The 12,642-nt window shown below is 49.1% G+C and overlaps 1 protein-coding gene across 1 annotated transcript; it reads left to right on the top strand.

Moving 5' to 3' along the window:
* The first annotated feature begins 7,077 nt into the window (after positions 1–7,077).
* Positions 7,078–12,066, top strand: has3 (hyaluronan synthase 3). Its single transcript, XM_012842473.3, has 3 exons — positions 7,078–7,772; positions 8,779–8,880; positions 9,190–12,066. The coding sequence occupies exons 1-3, from the start codon at positions 7,113–7,115 to the stop codon at positions 10,117–10,119; spliced, it is 1,692 nt and encodes a 563-aa protein (XP_012697927.1). The 5' UTR covers positions 7,078–7,112; the 3' UTR covers positions 10,120–12,066.
* The last annotated feature ends 576 nt before the right edge of the window (positions 12,067–12,642 follow it).

Below are 12,642 nucleotides of genomic sequence, written 5' to 3'. Positions count from 1 at the left end.
GTCAACCTCGCACTGATGGATGAGCGGGGTCCCTCAGGTGCTGCCGCCGCTGTTCCAAAGACAGGTGTGTGTGTGTGTGTGTGTGTGTGCTGCTCAGATCTCCGTCTAGCCCTTCTTCGTGTGGGTAAGAGCTAAATGTATCTGAGTCTACAGCCCAGTGGAGAGATATGCAGAATCTGATTGTGTGGGTTTGCTATTGTCCTCTGGTTGACAGCCAAGGACATTCCCACAGAGCAGGGTGATGCTCTGATGCTGTTGCTGTGACACACACACACACACACACACACACACACATACTACAAGGGCAGAGAGTGCCAGCTAGGCATGGATTCTGCTTCAGTGACTGCCCCCACACCCAACTGTCACTCCCACCCACCCATAACAGCTATTGACCCATAACCCATTACAGTAATTACAAATCTACCGTGTGTAAGAGAGAGAGAGGGAGGAAGGAGACACAGAGGAGAAGCAGAAACCTGTATGTGTGTGTGTGTGTGTGTGTGTGTACCTTGCCATGTATGACCTTCTCTGACAGGTCGCAGTGATGGGTTTCGTGTATGAATATAAAACTAGTCAGACACAGCATCAACTTGGTGGAGGAGTGGGGGGGGGGGGGGGGGTTATGGGCAGAGGCGCTGTTTAAGATTTGTTATCAGTATTGATTATGGCGGAAGCTTGCTGCAGTCTATCTCTCCCTCCCTCTCTCTCTCTCCTTCTCTCTCTCCCTCCCTCTCTCTCTCACACATCTCTCTCCACCTCTCAGTGTGTGTCTCAGTGTGTGTGTGTGTGTGTGTGTGGGACCTGACGGCTGGGACTGGGGCAGCAGCAGCAAGGGTGGAGGGGGTTAGATAAATAAACGGGGCCATAAAGGGCGCATTGAGTGTCGGGGAGGAGAGAGAGCAGAAGGGGGCTCTGTGGAACAGTCTGGAGGCTTGTTGGTCGCAGGCAGTGCTGCAGAGCTGTGACAGAGAGAGGGTGGAGGGGGTGGGAGAGGGAGGGGAGAGGGGAAAGAGTGAGAGGGTGCTGGAGAGAGGAAAGGAGAGGAGAGGAGAGGAGAGAGAAAGGAAAGGAGAGGCAAGCATTAAGGGGAGGATTTGAAGAGAGGGGGACAAAGAGTGAAGGAAGGCAGGAGTCAGACGTTTCAAAGACAGAGAGAGATAGAGAGATAGAGAGATAGCAGGGGAACTAGCCGGGATGGTGTGGCTGAAGAAAGGGGGGATTGGTGGAATTTGGGCTCACACTGCAGAGTGATGCAGAGAAAGACACACAGACAGAGCCACAGCCTCAGCCTCAGCCACTGCAGCACAGAGCAGAGCAGAGCAGAGCAGAGCAGCCGGGCTCAGGGGGTGCCCCCCACCCCTCCCCGCAGACACGCCAGGGCACCCGCCGCTCCGCCTCTCCCAGGGGGACACTCTCACCTTGGGCATGGATCCCGCGCCAGGTGTCCCGGAACCAGAGAGAGCCAGGGACCGTCCTGCTTCTAGCATCCCTGCTGTCCGCTTCCCAGCACGGCACAGCACGTCAGCGCTTGACTGAGAGGCCTTCGTGCCCTGGGACTATCTGGGGGAATAGGGGAGAGGAGAGTTTGAGAGAGAGAGAGGGAGAGGGAGAGAGAGAGAGGGAGAGGGAGAGAGGAGTAGGAGGAGAAACAGGGAGGGAGGAGGAGAGAGAGGGAGAGAGAGTAGTAGTAGTAGGAGGAGGAGGAGGAGAGAGAGACTGTATTTTTGGATGAGGGATCTCCTGAATTAACAGAGCCGGGATAAAGATGTAGTGTGCGGGGAGAGAGCCGAACAAGGACGGTGCTGTGTGCTGCAGAGAGAGAGAGAGAGAGAGAGAGAGAGAGAGAGAGAGAGAGAGAGAGAGAGAGGGGAGCATCGGAGCAGCGTGGAGGAGACGGACCGACGGCCGGACCGACCCAGCTCAGCTCAGTGGGAGAGACGGACAGGGGACCCACCACGGCAGCCACCGGCTTTGGAAGGTACCGTAAAAAAAAAACAGAGACTCTTGCGTGTGACTCTCCATGTGGCAGAGAGACCTGGTGAGACTTCATTATGTAGACGTAAGGCCCAGAGACTTCTCAGGGTCTGTGTGGACTGTGCTGCTTGAGATTAATGTGAGGGAAAAAATATCTATGACTTCATGAGAGAAAAAGTTCTGAGATCAAGTATTTGGTGTTTGGGCTTAAAGAGTCGTAATATGATTTTGTGTTGGGGAGCTTTTATGAGATTCTCTGTGTTCCTGCGAACAGGCTTCAGAGAGTGTGTGTTACAAGTTTTTTTTTTCCTACCTGGCTGTTTTTCCTGTGAGGGCAGAACAGTTGATTTCTTGTGTTGCTCCTGTGTGTGTTTCTGAATTTGCTCTTATATGTGACCTGTCTGTGAGTGGTGTGTGTGCATAAGTCCATGCATGTGTGTGTGTGTGTGTGTGTGAGTGTGTGTGTGTGTGTGTGTGTGTGTGTCTGAGAGAGAGGGAGGGGGAAAGAAAGACAGAGAGAGAAGAGAGAGAGTAGTTTTCCAGTCCCTGTGGTCGGGGTGCCCATGTCTCTGGCATTGGGTGCTGGCAGTGTGAGCAGCGTGTTGCTTCTGCTGTATTAAGACACTCAGACAGGAAAGCTTCAGGATTCCACAACCTCTCCAAAGGAAACGCTACCGTCTGTTGGTCTTTCCAGGGCATCATACGGTGGCCCACGGTGCAAAGCCTCCTGGGAGTCAGCTGACACTCACACACACACACACACACACACACACACACACACACACACACACACACACACACACGCACACACACACACACACCCCTTACATTCAGTCAAAGTCAAAACCAGCGTGCTGCTGTGAGTCACAGGGTTCTGGTCCCATACCAGAGACTCTAATCTTACGCTGCTTTGTGGAGATGCGGTGGACTGTGTGAGAGAGTTGTCTTCAATCTGTCTGAAACTCCACACAGATAAAATGGCTTTTTAAATAAGTCTAAATTGAAAAGATGAGCATATAATTGAAGACCCCGTTTTGAATTAAAATCAAAGTGAGCTAGTCAGCAATGAGAAAGCTATTAACAATCAGTAATGGCTGCCGTATCCCTTGATTGTCCCATTGTCTGCAACATTATCTCATTATCTGCTCAGAGAGCCCCCATGTGGAAAAGAAAAGAATTTCACATCTAACTTTCACAGGCTCATAGCATAAGGGCTCAAACATTTTGCAAAATCTAACTCCTGTTTTGTGGTACTAAGATCAATATTTTACAGCGGGGAAATGTTTAACGCCATCTTGTGTTAGGTCTGTTAGCTGTTGTTTGCCGAGCTCTGTTTGCTGAGGGGGGTAATGATAGACTTGTTACTGATGTTTAATAGAGGTAATGGAGAAATCTTCCTGTGGTCAGTTTCTGTGGGGTTTCCAGTCCAGTCCAGTACAGTAAGTGCTTCAGCATTACAAATGTGCAGACATGGCACCCCCCCCCACCCCTCCACCCAACCCCCTCTACAGCTGTAGCTTCACACGATCTCAGCTGATTGGATGGGTTAAAGCAAATGATTAGTGGATTGATTCTGTAAGGCTGTGCTGTACTGCGTGGGAACACGTACGAAAACACAATCCAACAGCCCTGTATCCTTCTCAAAAAGCAAAAATGCCCTGATTAAGACAAAATACTTCTAAGTCTTTTTTACACCTATAACCCTCTAAATTTTTTCCCCAACACATTATCAGACACATACACGTACACATAAACACTCTCATACATGTACACGTACACGTACACGTACACATACACATACACATACAAGTACACATACACATACACATACACATACACACTCTCAGACACACACACATACACACTCTCAGACACATACACATTCACCCTCTCAGACACACACATACACATACACGCTCTCTCTCTCTCACAAACACACACGCACGCACGCACGCACGCACGCACGCACGCACGCACGCACGCACGCACACACTCACACACACACACACACACACACACACAAACACACACACACACACAGTCTCCCGTAGCTCTCTCTTGCTCCTCCATCCTCCTCACCTGGCCCCCACCCACCCGTGTCTGAGCTGGTTCCAGCCCTCCCTCCCTCCCTCCCTCCCTCCCTCCCTCCCTCCCTCTCCTTCCTGTCCCAGCCAAAAGGCCCTGTCCCCTGGCCAAACCCCTCATTCTCTCCCTTCTGCAACACCCCACTAGCCTCTCCTGAGAATTCTGCCCCATTCCATTCACTCTCCCAGGCAACAAGCACGGGGCGGGGGGAATACCTGAGAATTCTTACCTGCAGTTCACCTGGAAATATTACTCACCCCAGAGGACGTGTCTGCCTCTCACCTGAAGATGGATTTCGCCTCAGAAATCCTACCACTGCCCGTCAATAACCTGAGATTACCTCTCCTGCGCTTCTTTGATGACCAGAAAGCCATATCTGTGCAGGACACATCCGGTGCCCTTCTTAGACCCCTTTGAAGAGATGCGAGAGAGCCACATGGTCAAATAGCACCTTTGATATCTGGCGTCTGAACACAGAGGGACAAACAGCAGATCTGCGATAACTGAGGACCACCCCTTCAACCACAGAGTTTGGGATCAACCATTGTCTGCTTCTTCATTAACAAGGCTGTTGATTGCTCATCATGAACACAGAGAAGACAGAGATTGCAGTGAGTCATGCCCTTTGCTCATGGAGTGGAAGGGAGGGATTTAACTGAGTTATCAGGGTTAGAAGTGGGGACGGCATTTGAGTTGATTTCTGTAGTTGTTATTTGTGCTTTTTGGCAAAGGGATATCAACTAAGGTATTTAAGACTGCATTGATTTTATTTCAATTGAATTGAAATTGAGTGGTGTGTTAGTATGCATGACTCTGGTATGAGTCAGTGATTCACTAGAAACTGGAACTCAACATGTACTCTCTTCTTGTGGCTTGCTTCACAAATCCATATCGTCAAGTTACCTCATTGTTTGTGCTCATCTTCACAAATCCAGTCACGCTGTCTTGTCAGTGTCCCTCTTTATAAATTCAGTGCCTCGCCTGGTTATAATTCACTCCAATATCCTGATAAGCTGTGCCCAGCTGTGTCACTAGCGCTCACGTGGACCTTTTCTTCTCCTCTTCCCCCTTCCCTTTCATGCAGCGAGGGGCTAACAAGCCTCCAGCGGGCCAGGCCTTGTAATTAGAGTCAGACGTGACCCTGAGTGTCTTGCTGCTGAAGGAGTTTGGCCCCAGGGGGCCCCGGATGCATGCTGTTTGGCCCCTTTATTGTTCTGCAGGATTTGCTGTCGCAGGGAGCTGTGATGTGAGGGATGGGGTGTCATTATTGGCGTTTGTGTGAGCCAGGACGCCAAAATATTATTTGTGGGGGCAGGGATGGGTTTAGGGGGTTGGGTGTACTCAGGTCATAGTGTAATAGTGGAGTAGTGTAATTCACTGACATATAGGGCCCTCATTTCATGGGGCAACAAGCACTCTGTGCATCATCAAAGGCAGAGGTGCCTAAATGTGCTATTATTTTTATATAAATGGGTTGAGAAATTAGTGGATGTGGCAATGAAGTTATTCTTTATCAGCCAATCACAATGATTCGACCATACTTATTAACGTTCACACAGAGCTCAGTAATTGTTCTACAACAGAGCAAACAGCTAAATTCCAGTCGCGAATGGAGCGATTTACACCAGAGGAGACAGAGTTTCTTGTGCGGGAGGTCTGCCCTCTTTGTTGCTTTCAAAGAACTAATTTATACATTGAACTCCCACATCTGTGTGCAGACACACCCCAGCATTGCACTGACCCACCTCTGTTTGTGCTTAGAATATTTTTTTGCTTTAGGCCATGCGCAGTGGACTTTGTGTGTTGCCAGTTGCGGTGCCCATCAATGAAATTAGGGCCCTCAATATCATAGTGTAATAGCGGCATTGTGAAATTCTGTTTGACCTTTTATCTCACGATTTGTTGCTAAGTTAACAGGTTTTTTTTATCAGTATGTCTTTCAGTCACAATTATGACTGCCTGTGAGGAAAACATTCTTTCTTGTGTTGGAAACAGCGAGGGCTGTCACCTAAAGTCACCTCCCTTCAGAGTGGCAGAGGCTGTGTGTGCCAAGCCTTTGAGGAAGTAGCTGTTATGATACGAAGACGGAAAGCAGTGTGTCTGTCTCAGCAGGGTTGGAAGGGTTTGGGAAGGTAATCTTATGAATGAAAGAGGGATTGTTCTTCCCGACAGCCGGTACTGAGAGTCAGCCTAGGCCTTTAATTAACATCATTAACCTGAAAGAGAGGAGGAGAGAAAGAGAGAGAGAGAGAGAGAGAGAGAGGGAAAGGAAAAGAGAAGGGGTACTTTCCAAACCTGACCCTAACAGTTTCCATATTCAAAAGGCTAACACAGAAAGCATTGCTGTTACACAGTGAATAGAGAACCCTTGTTTGGTCGAACTCTGTGCTTTGATGTGTCCCTGCCGTGGCCTGGACTCGGCCGACGCTCAGGCCTGCGTTTGTTGACTGTGTAGCCACTCACACAATTCCTAGCAAGTCCAGATGAAGCAACATTAGTTTTTGCAGTGTGCCATGACACTGAGATGGCAGAGGCCGTGGAGATGGGAGAGGTGATAAGTGGAAGAGAGAAGACTAGACATGCTCAGGAAGTTTGGTTCCGCAGAAACAGGACATGAGTCAGGATACTGACAGCATCAGGCATGTTCAGAGTTCCAGCAGGCATTTCGATTCTGAATAAAGGGCAGAGTAAATGGCACCCTCTTTCCCAATGCTTCAGTAGAAAAGGAAAAGCTTGTAAGGGACCTGAAGAAACTTGTGAGAACATTGGTTTGACACTGTACTGTAAATGTTTAAACAAGTAAGGATAATGAGGATCAGCCTTTTCCTCTCTATCGCTCTCTACTCGGCCACTCGGTTAATCTTTGCTTCTTAATTTTTCTCCTCCTCGTTTTCTGTACCCTCTGTCTCTCACTCTTTCTCTCTCTCTCACTCTCTCTCTCTCACACTCTTCCTCTCTCTCACTCTCTCTCTCACTCTCACTCTTTCTGTCTCTCATTCTCTCTCTCGCACACTCTTCCTCTCTCTCACTCTCACACTCTTTCTCTCTCTCAGATGCCCTCTCGTTGCGGCTCTGCCGTACGAATCTTCATCACCACCCTCTTCGCCGCGGTGGTCCTGTTCGCCATCCTGCTGGCCTACCTCACCGGCTACCAGTTCATCCACACCGAGCAGCACCACCTGTCCTTCGGCCTGTACGGGGCCATCCTCTTCCTCCACCTGCTGCTGCAGAGCCTCTTTGCCTACCTGGAGCACCGGCACATGCGCAGCCCCGCCCGGCCCCAGCACCTGCGCCGCTCCGTGGCCCTCTGCATCGCCGCCTACCAGGAGGACCCGGACTACCTGCGCAAATGCCTGCGCAGCGTGCGCCGCATCTCCTTCCCCGGCCTCAAGGTGGTGCTGGTGGTGGACGGGAACCGGCCCGAGGACGCCTACATGATGGAGATCTTCCAGGAGGTGATGGGAGGTGGAGAGCAGGCCGGGAGCATGGTGTGGAAGGGGAACTTTCACAGCGATGGAGGTGACCCTAGGGGAGGGGCGGGAGGAAGAGGAGGAGAAGGAGGAGGAGGAAGGGTGAATGCGGAAGAGTCGGCGCGCGTGACACGGATTGTATGCAACTGTCGCTACTCGTGCATTATGCAAGAGTGGGGAGGCAAACGGGAGGTCATGTACACGGCCTTCAAGGCGCTGGGGGACACCGTGGACTATATGCAGGTGGGTTGGACTCACTGGGTGTGTTTAAGGAGAGGAGGAGGAGGAGGACTGACAACAGTATCATGACATGCAGTGGGTCACTGTTCCTCTGGGTTATCCAGGGCTGATGCAGACTTCAAGCCACTAGAGCTTCATTCCAAATGTTTAGTCTGAAACAGGCATTTGTTATTTGCTATTTGTGTTAAAAACCTCCTTTTATGGATTTTGCGATTTAGGTTATGATGTCCACAATTAACAGAGTACATGAAGTCTGAATGAAATGTTATTGTAAAATGTTCAGTATAGCCATTTTGTTTTCTTGTTGTCAGCTTAATGCCTCAGTGATCTTGAGACACATTTGTGCAAGAATGCACTTTCTTTAGTGGGTATGATGCGCTATCCTGAAAACAGCACTCACATCCATAATAATCCTATTACTGAGTTGGCACCTTTCTCTCTCTCACACACACACACACACACACACGTACACACACACACACACTCCTTATACCTTATACATTCCTCCCCACATTGTGTTTAAAAAACCTCACTGAATTTATAATCAGGTTATATCTGCTTGACCCCCCCCCCCCCCCCCCTTATGGTGTGTCCACTGTGCCCTTGTTCCTGTGGGGGGGGGGGGGGACGTGGGTCAGAGTTGAGCTGCGTTCCTGACCTGGTACCTGTATTTATGAGCACACCTGTGCACTGTCAGCAGCCTCTCATTGCTCTCTGAAGTCATAGCCCCTGATTGGCAGCTGTTGAAACAAAGAGGGCCTTGAACCATCTGGGGTTCCCAGCGCCATACCTCATTTCCAAAAAAGCAAATTTTAGCGACAGGAGACCCACATCTTCAAAGCTGGGAAAGACGACTACCTGTCCTTTGCTAAATGACATGCTGAAGGCGCCATTTTAGTCCTGACCTACTGAGTTGTGGTCGTGCTTCCTCATAAATCAAAGAACATGCTGAGTTATGGGTCCTTATGCACCTCTGCGTGTGTGTGTGTCTGTGTGTGTGTCTGTGCAGGTATGTGACTCAGACACGGTCCTAGACCCTGCATGCACCATAGAGATGCTGAAGATCCTGGAGGAGGATCCTCAAGTTGGAGCTGTTGGCGGCGATGTTCAGGTGAGTGACAGTGAACAACCACACACAGCTTCCTTTGTCGTAGACTGTCAGTTTTTTTAGACTGATTAATACAGCTTCTGCTTGTTTGAAATGGACACTTCATACAATTTGTCATGTATGTCGATTCACTTCATATACATAATTCTCAAGAAGCAACAGTACTTTACATCATGCATATAGCCAGGGATATCATGACTCTACACTCAGGCTGGACATTGAGACATGCCTCAGCTTACTGCAAGGAGAACAGTGTGAACATATCCTAAGTGCCCCTCTCTTCTCTCTCATCTCTCCTCCGACTCCCCGCAGATCCTGAACAAATACGACTCCTGGATCTCCTTCCTCAGCAGCGTTCGCTACTGGATGGCGTTCAACGTGGAGCGTGCCTGCCAGTCCTACTTCGGCTGCGTGCAGTGCATCAGCGGGCCCCTCGGCATGTACCGCAACTCCCTGCTCCAGAAGTTCCTGGAGCCCTGGTACAACCAGACCTTCCTGGGCAGCAAGTGCAGCTTCGGCGACGACCGGCACCTCACTAACCGCGTGCTCAGCTTTGGCTACAAGACCAAGTACACGGCGCGCTCGCAGTGCCAGACGGAGACGCCCACGCGCTACCTGCGCTGGCTCAACCAGCAGACGCGCTGGAGCAAGTCCTACTTCCGCGAGTGGCTCTACAACGCGCTCTGGTTTCACAAGCACAGCTTGTGGATGACCTACGAGTCGGTGGTGACCGGCTTCTTCCCCTTCTTCCTGGTGGCCACCGTGATCCACCTGTTCTACCGCGGGCGCCTGTGGAACATCCTGCTCTTCCTGCTCACAGTGCAGCTGGTGGGCATGGTGAAGGCCACCTACGCGTGCTTCCTGCGGGGCAGCCTCGTCATGATCTTCATGTCACTCTACTCGCTGCTCTACATGTCCAGCCTGCTCCCTGCCAAGATCTTCGCCCTCTTCACCATCAACAAGGCCGGCTGGGGCACGTCCGGGAGGCGCAAGATCGTGGTAAACTTCATCGGCGCCATACCGGTGACTGTGTGGGGGCTCATTCTGCTGGGCGGCGTGGCCTACACCATCTACTGCGAGACTCAGGAGCCCTTCAACGAGACGGAGAAAGCCCTGCTGATAGCGGGGACCATCTTGTACGCTTGCTACTGGGTCGTGCTGCTGGTGCTGTACCTGGCTATAGTGGCCAAGAGGTGCAACAAAAGGGAGGAACAATACCATCTGCCCTACGCTGAGGCCTAGCAGGGGACATGCTGAGGGCCTTCCTATCCTTATGGTGCTGCTAAAAGAGTTGGACCAAGTCCTGACCCCCTTTGATCTTGGATCCGCTCTCAGTCCCTGGTGCTATGGATTCACTGATGAGGAAGTGCAGATGGACAGTGCCACTGGGGGCAGGCAATGGAGGCATTTCACGGGTCGGCTGCTGGATGAGTCTGTTTGGGTGTTTTTGTTTTTGTTTGTATGTTTTTTCACTTTTACGAGAGACACAAGCACCTACAGTGGTGTTTGTCTTAGACTTCAAAGGGTAGTCTGAGAGAGCCGGTGAGGGGGTTCAGCCTCCGAAGCAAGGTGCTTTGGTGAATTTTAAAGCACATATCATGAGACAGGAAATGGACCATGTAGGGTCCCAGGTAGGGCCCTCACAGGGTGGTTGCCGTCGGTTGGGTGTCCAGCCCATAGCCATTCATATCTATCTATACCTCTCCAGGATACATACCCTGGGTGTAACAAACGCCCTGCTTTTATGGGGTGTCTCCTGTAAGAATGGTATGGTGGGCTAACTGTCCTTTTGCAAGTCTCTCTTCACCTGTATGACGGGCACTTGAGTGAATGTACTCCATTGAGCTTATTTTTAAAAACAATTGTAGGTTTGTTTTAATATTTTTTTTGACTCCAGAAATTGACAGGATGGTCTATTTCTTTGGTGCTGCTAGTTATGGTGCCAAGCCTGAGATTCAATGCCTTCGCAAACCAACACGATAGAACATTAACAGACACATGACCAGAAGGGCCAATGTGTGTTCCCTTAGACGAGACAACAAGAGGACCAGTTTCCATCTTCCTCACACCCTGTTCCACTGTTATCACTGTTCCCACGCATTTAATCTGAGTTGGATAGAGAATATCTCAACTACACTTTTTAAGTCATATAGGTATCAATTATTTATGTAAATATGAATAACACCTCATTTCTTTAGAGGCTATGTCTGAAATCTAATATATTTTACTCTGCACTTCTTATTTTGAACTAAGGAAGAATATGTGAGCGCAAAAGCTCCAATGCAAGCCTGCCAGGGGCAGAAGTGTTCTCATTTCACGTGGTGGAAATTCCCCAATCACATACACTTAATGTTCTGTGTCCTTTTTCCACCTTAAGGACAACAAAACAAAAGTAAATACATCATTGATTGCATAACCTGAAACTTGAAAGTGCAAATAAGACACATAGAAACTTTGTTTACTGGTTGCAGTCACGTCTAAAAAAGAGGTCAGCTGTTGAATTTCAGTCCTCTCATGCTGCCAAACTTATGTGTCATGTCATTTGATTTGTTCTTGGTAAAGAAAAGTAGACTATTAGGAATGCGAGTGGCAGCTAAGGTTGGATACTTTAGTACCCTCTCATGATAAACATCATGATCCCCTGCTTTAAAATGTGTACAGCAGTTTGTCTGAGGATATCACTGGCCAAAACCACAGTACTATACTGATTCATTTTGGAATGTTTCATACTACAAATAATTATCACTTAACTGTCAGAGTGACTTCTCAGTGAAACATTATTGCGACTGAATTTGAATTTCACATTTTCAGAACTGAGAATCTCTCGGGAAGACAAAATTCCTTGTTTCTCACAACAGTTAAACGTAAGAAAAAAAATACTATTTAGAAGACGAATAGGTGACAAAATAATAGTTTTCTACCAGTAGGGTTCCAGGACAAAGATTACCTGAAATATTGTTTCTAACTAAAAAAATATTTCAAATGCCAATTGCGTCAGGAAAGACTTGATTTAGACTTTCTAGGATGTAGCCACAGGTATGAGATACTAGCACAATCAGACTGCAGGATTCAGCTGTTTGCTGGAAACATGACATCCACACAGGAGCTCTTTATGCGGCCAGACTGTAAAGGGGCGGGGGAGGGGGCTGGAGTGTGTGTGTGTGTGTGTGTGTGTGTGTGTGTGTGTGTGTGTGTGTGTGTGTGTGTGAGGCAGATTTAGCATGGCACTGAATGAATCAGCTCCTTCAGCCATGTTGGTGCCTAAAGGGTGGACTCTTTATGGTTACACCTTTCAATGGCGTACACACACACACACACACACACACACACACACACACACACACACACACACACACACACACAGACACACACAGACACACACAGACACACACACACACCATGACTGGAACACTGAGGGCAGTGTTTGTAAGTATTGCCTAATCACCGTCAAGTACCCACGATCCTGTTAAAAGTAGGCCTAAACAAACATGGCTGCCTTGCTAAACAGCCACAGGTATCGCGTCAGGAGAGGAACATAAACTGGGCCAGCAGCTTTTCACTGGAATGGGTACCACAGTAACAATCTGTTCTACAGGCTCTGAAGGACCTGGGTCTACCACATAGACGGAATTGTGTGTAGAGTTTGTGTGAGAGGAACAGGAGTTCACCTTTTTTTAGCGTGTTAAAGAAGCCGTTAAATTCTGTGGTTATTTTATGTATTTTTTGGCTGACGCCGGATGGAGAGGAGACACACTATACACTGTG

Source organism: Clupea harengus, chromosome 3 (assembly GCF_900700415.2).
Source record: "Clupea harengus chromosome 3, Ch_v2.0.2, whole genome shotgun sequence".
Taxonomy (NCBI): Eukaryota; Metazoa; Chordata; class Actinopteri; order Clupeiformes; family Clupeidae; genus Clupea; species Clupea harengus.
This window is presented reverse-complemented; position numbering and strand designations above follow the sequence as displayed.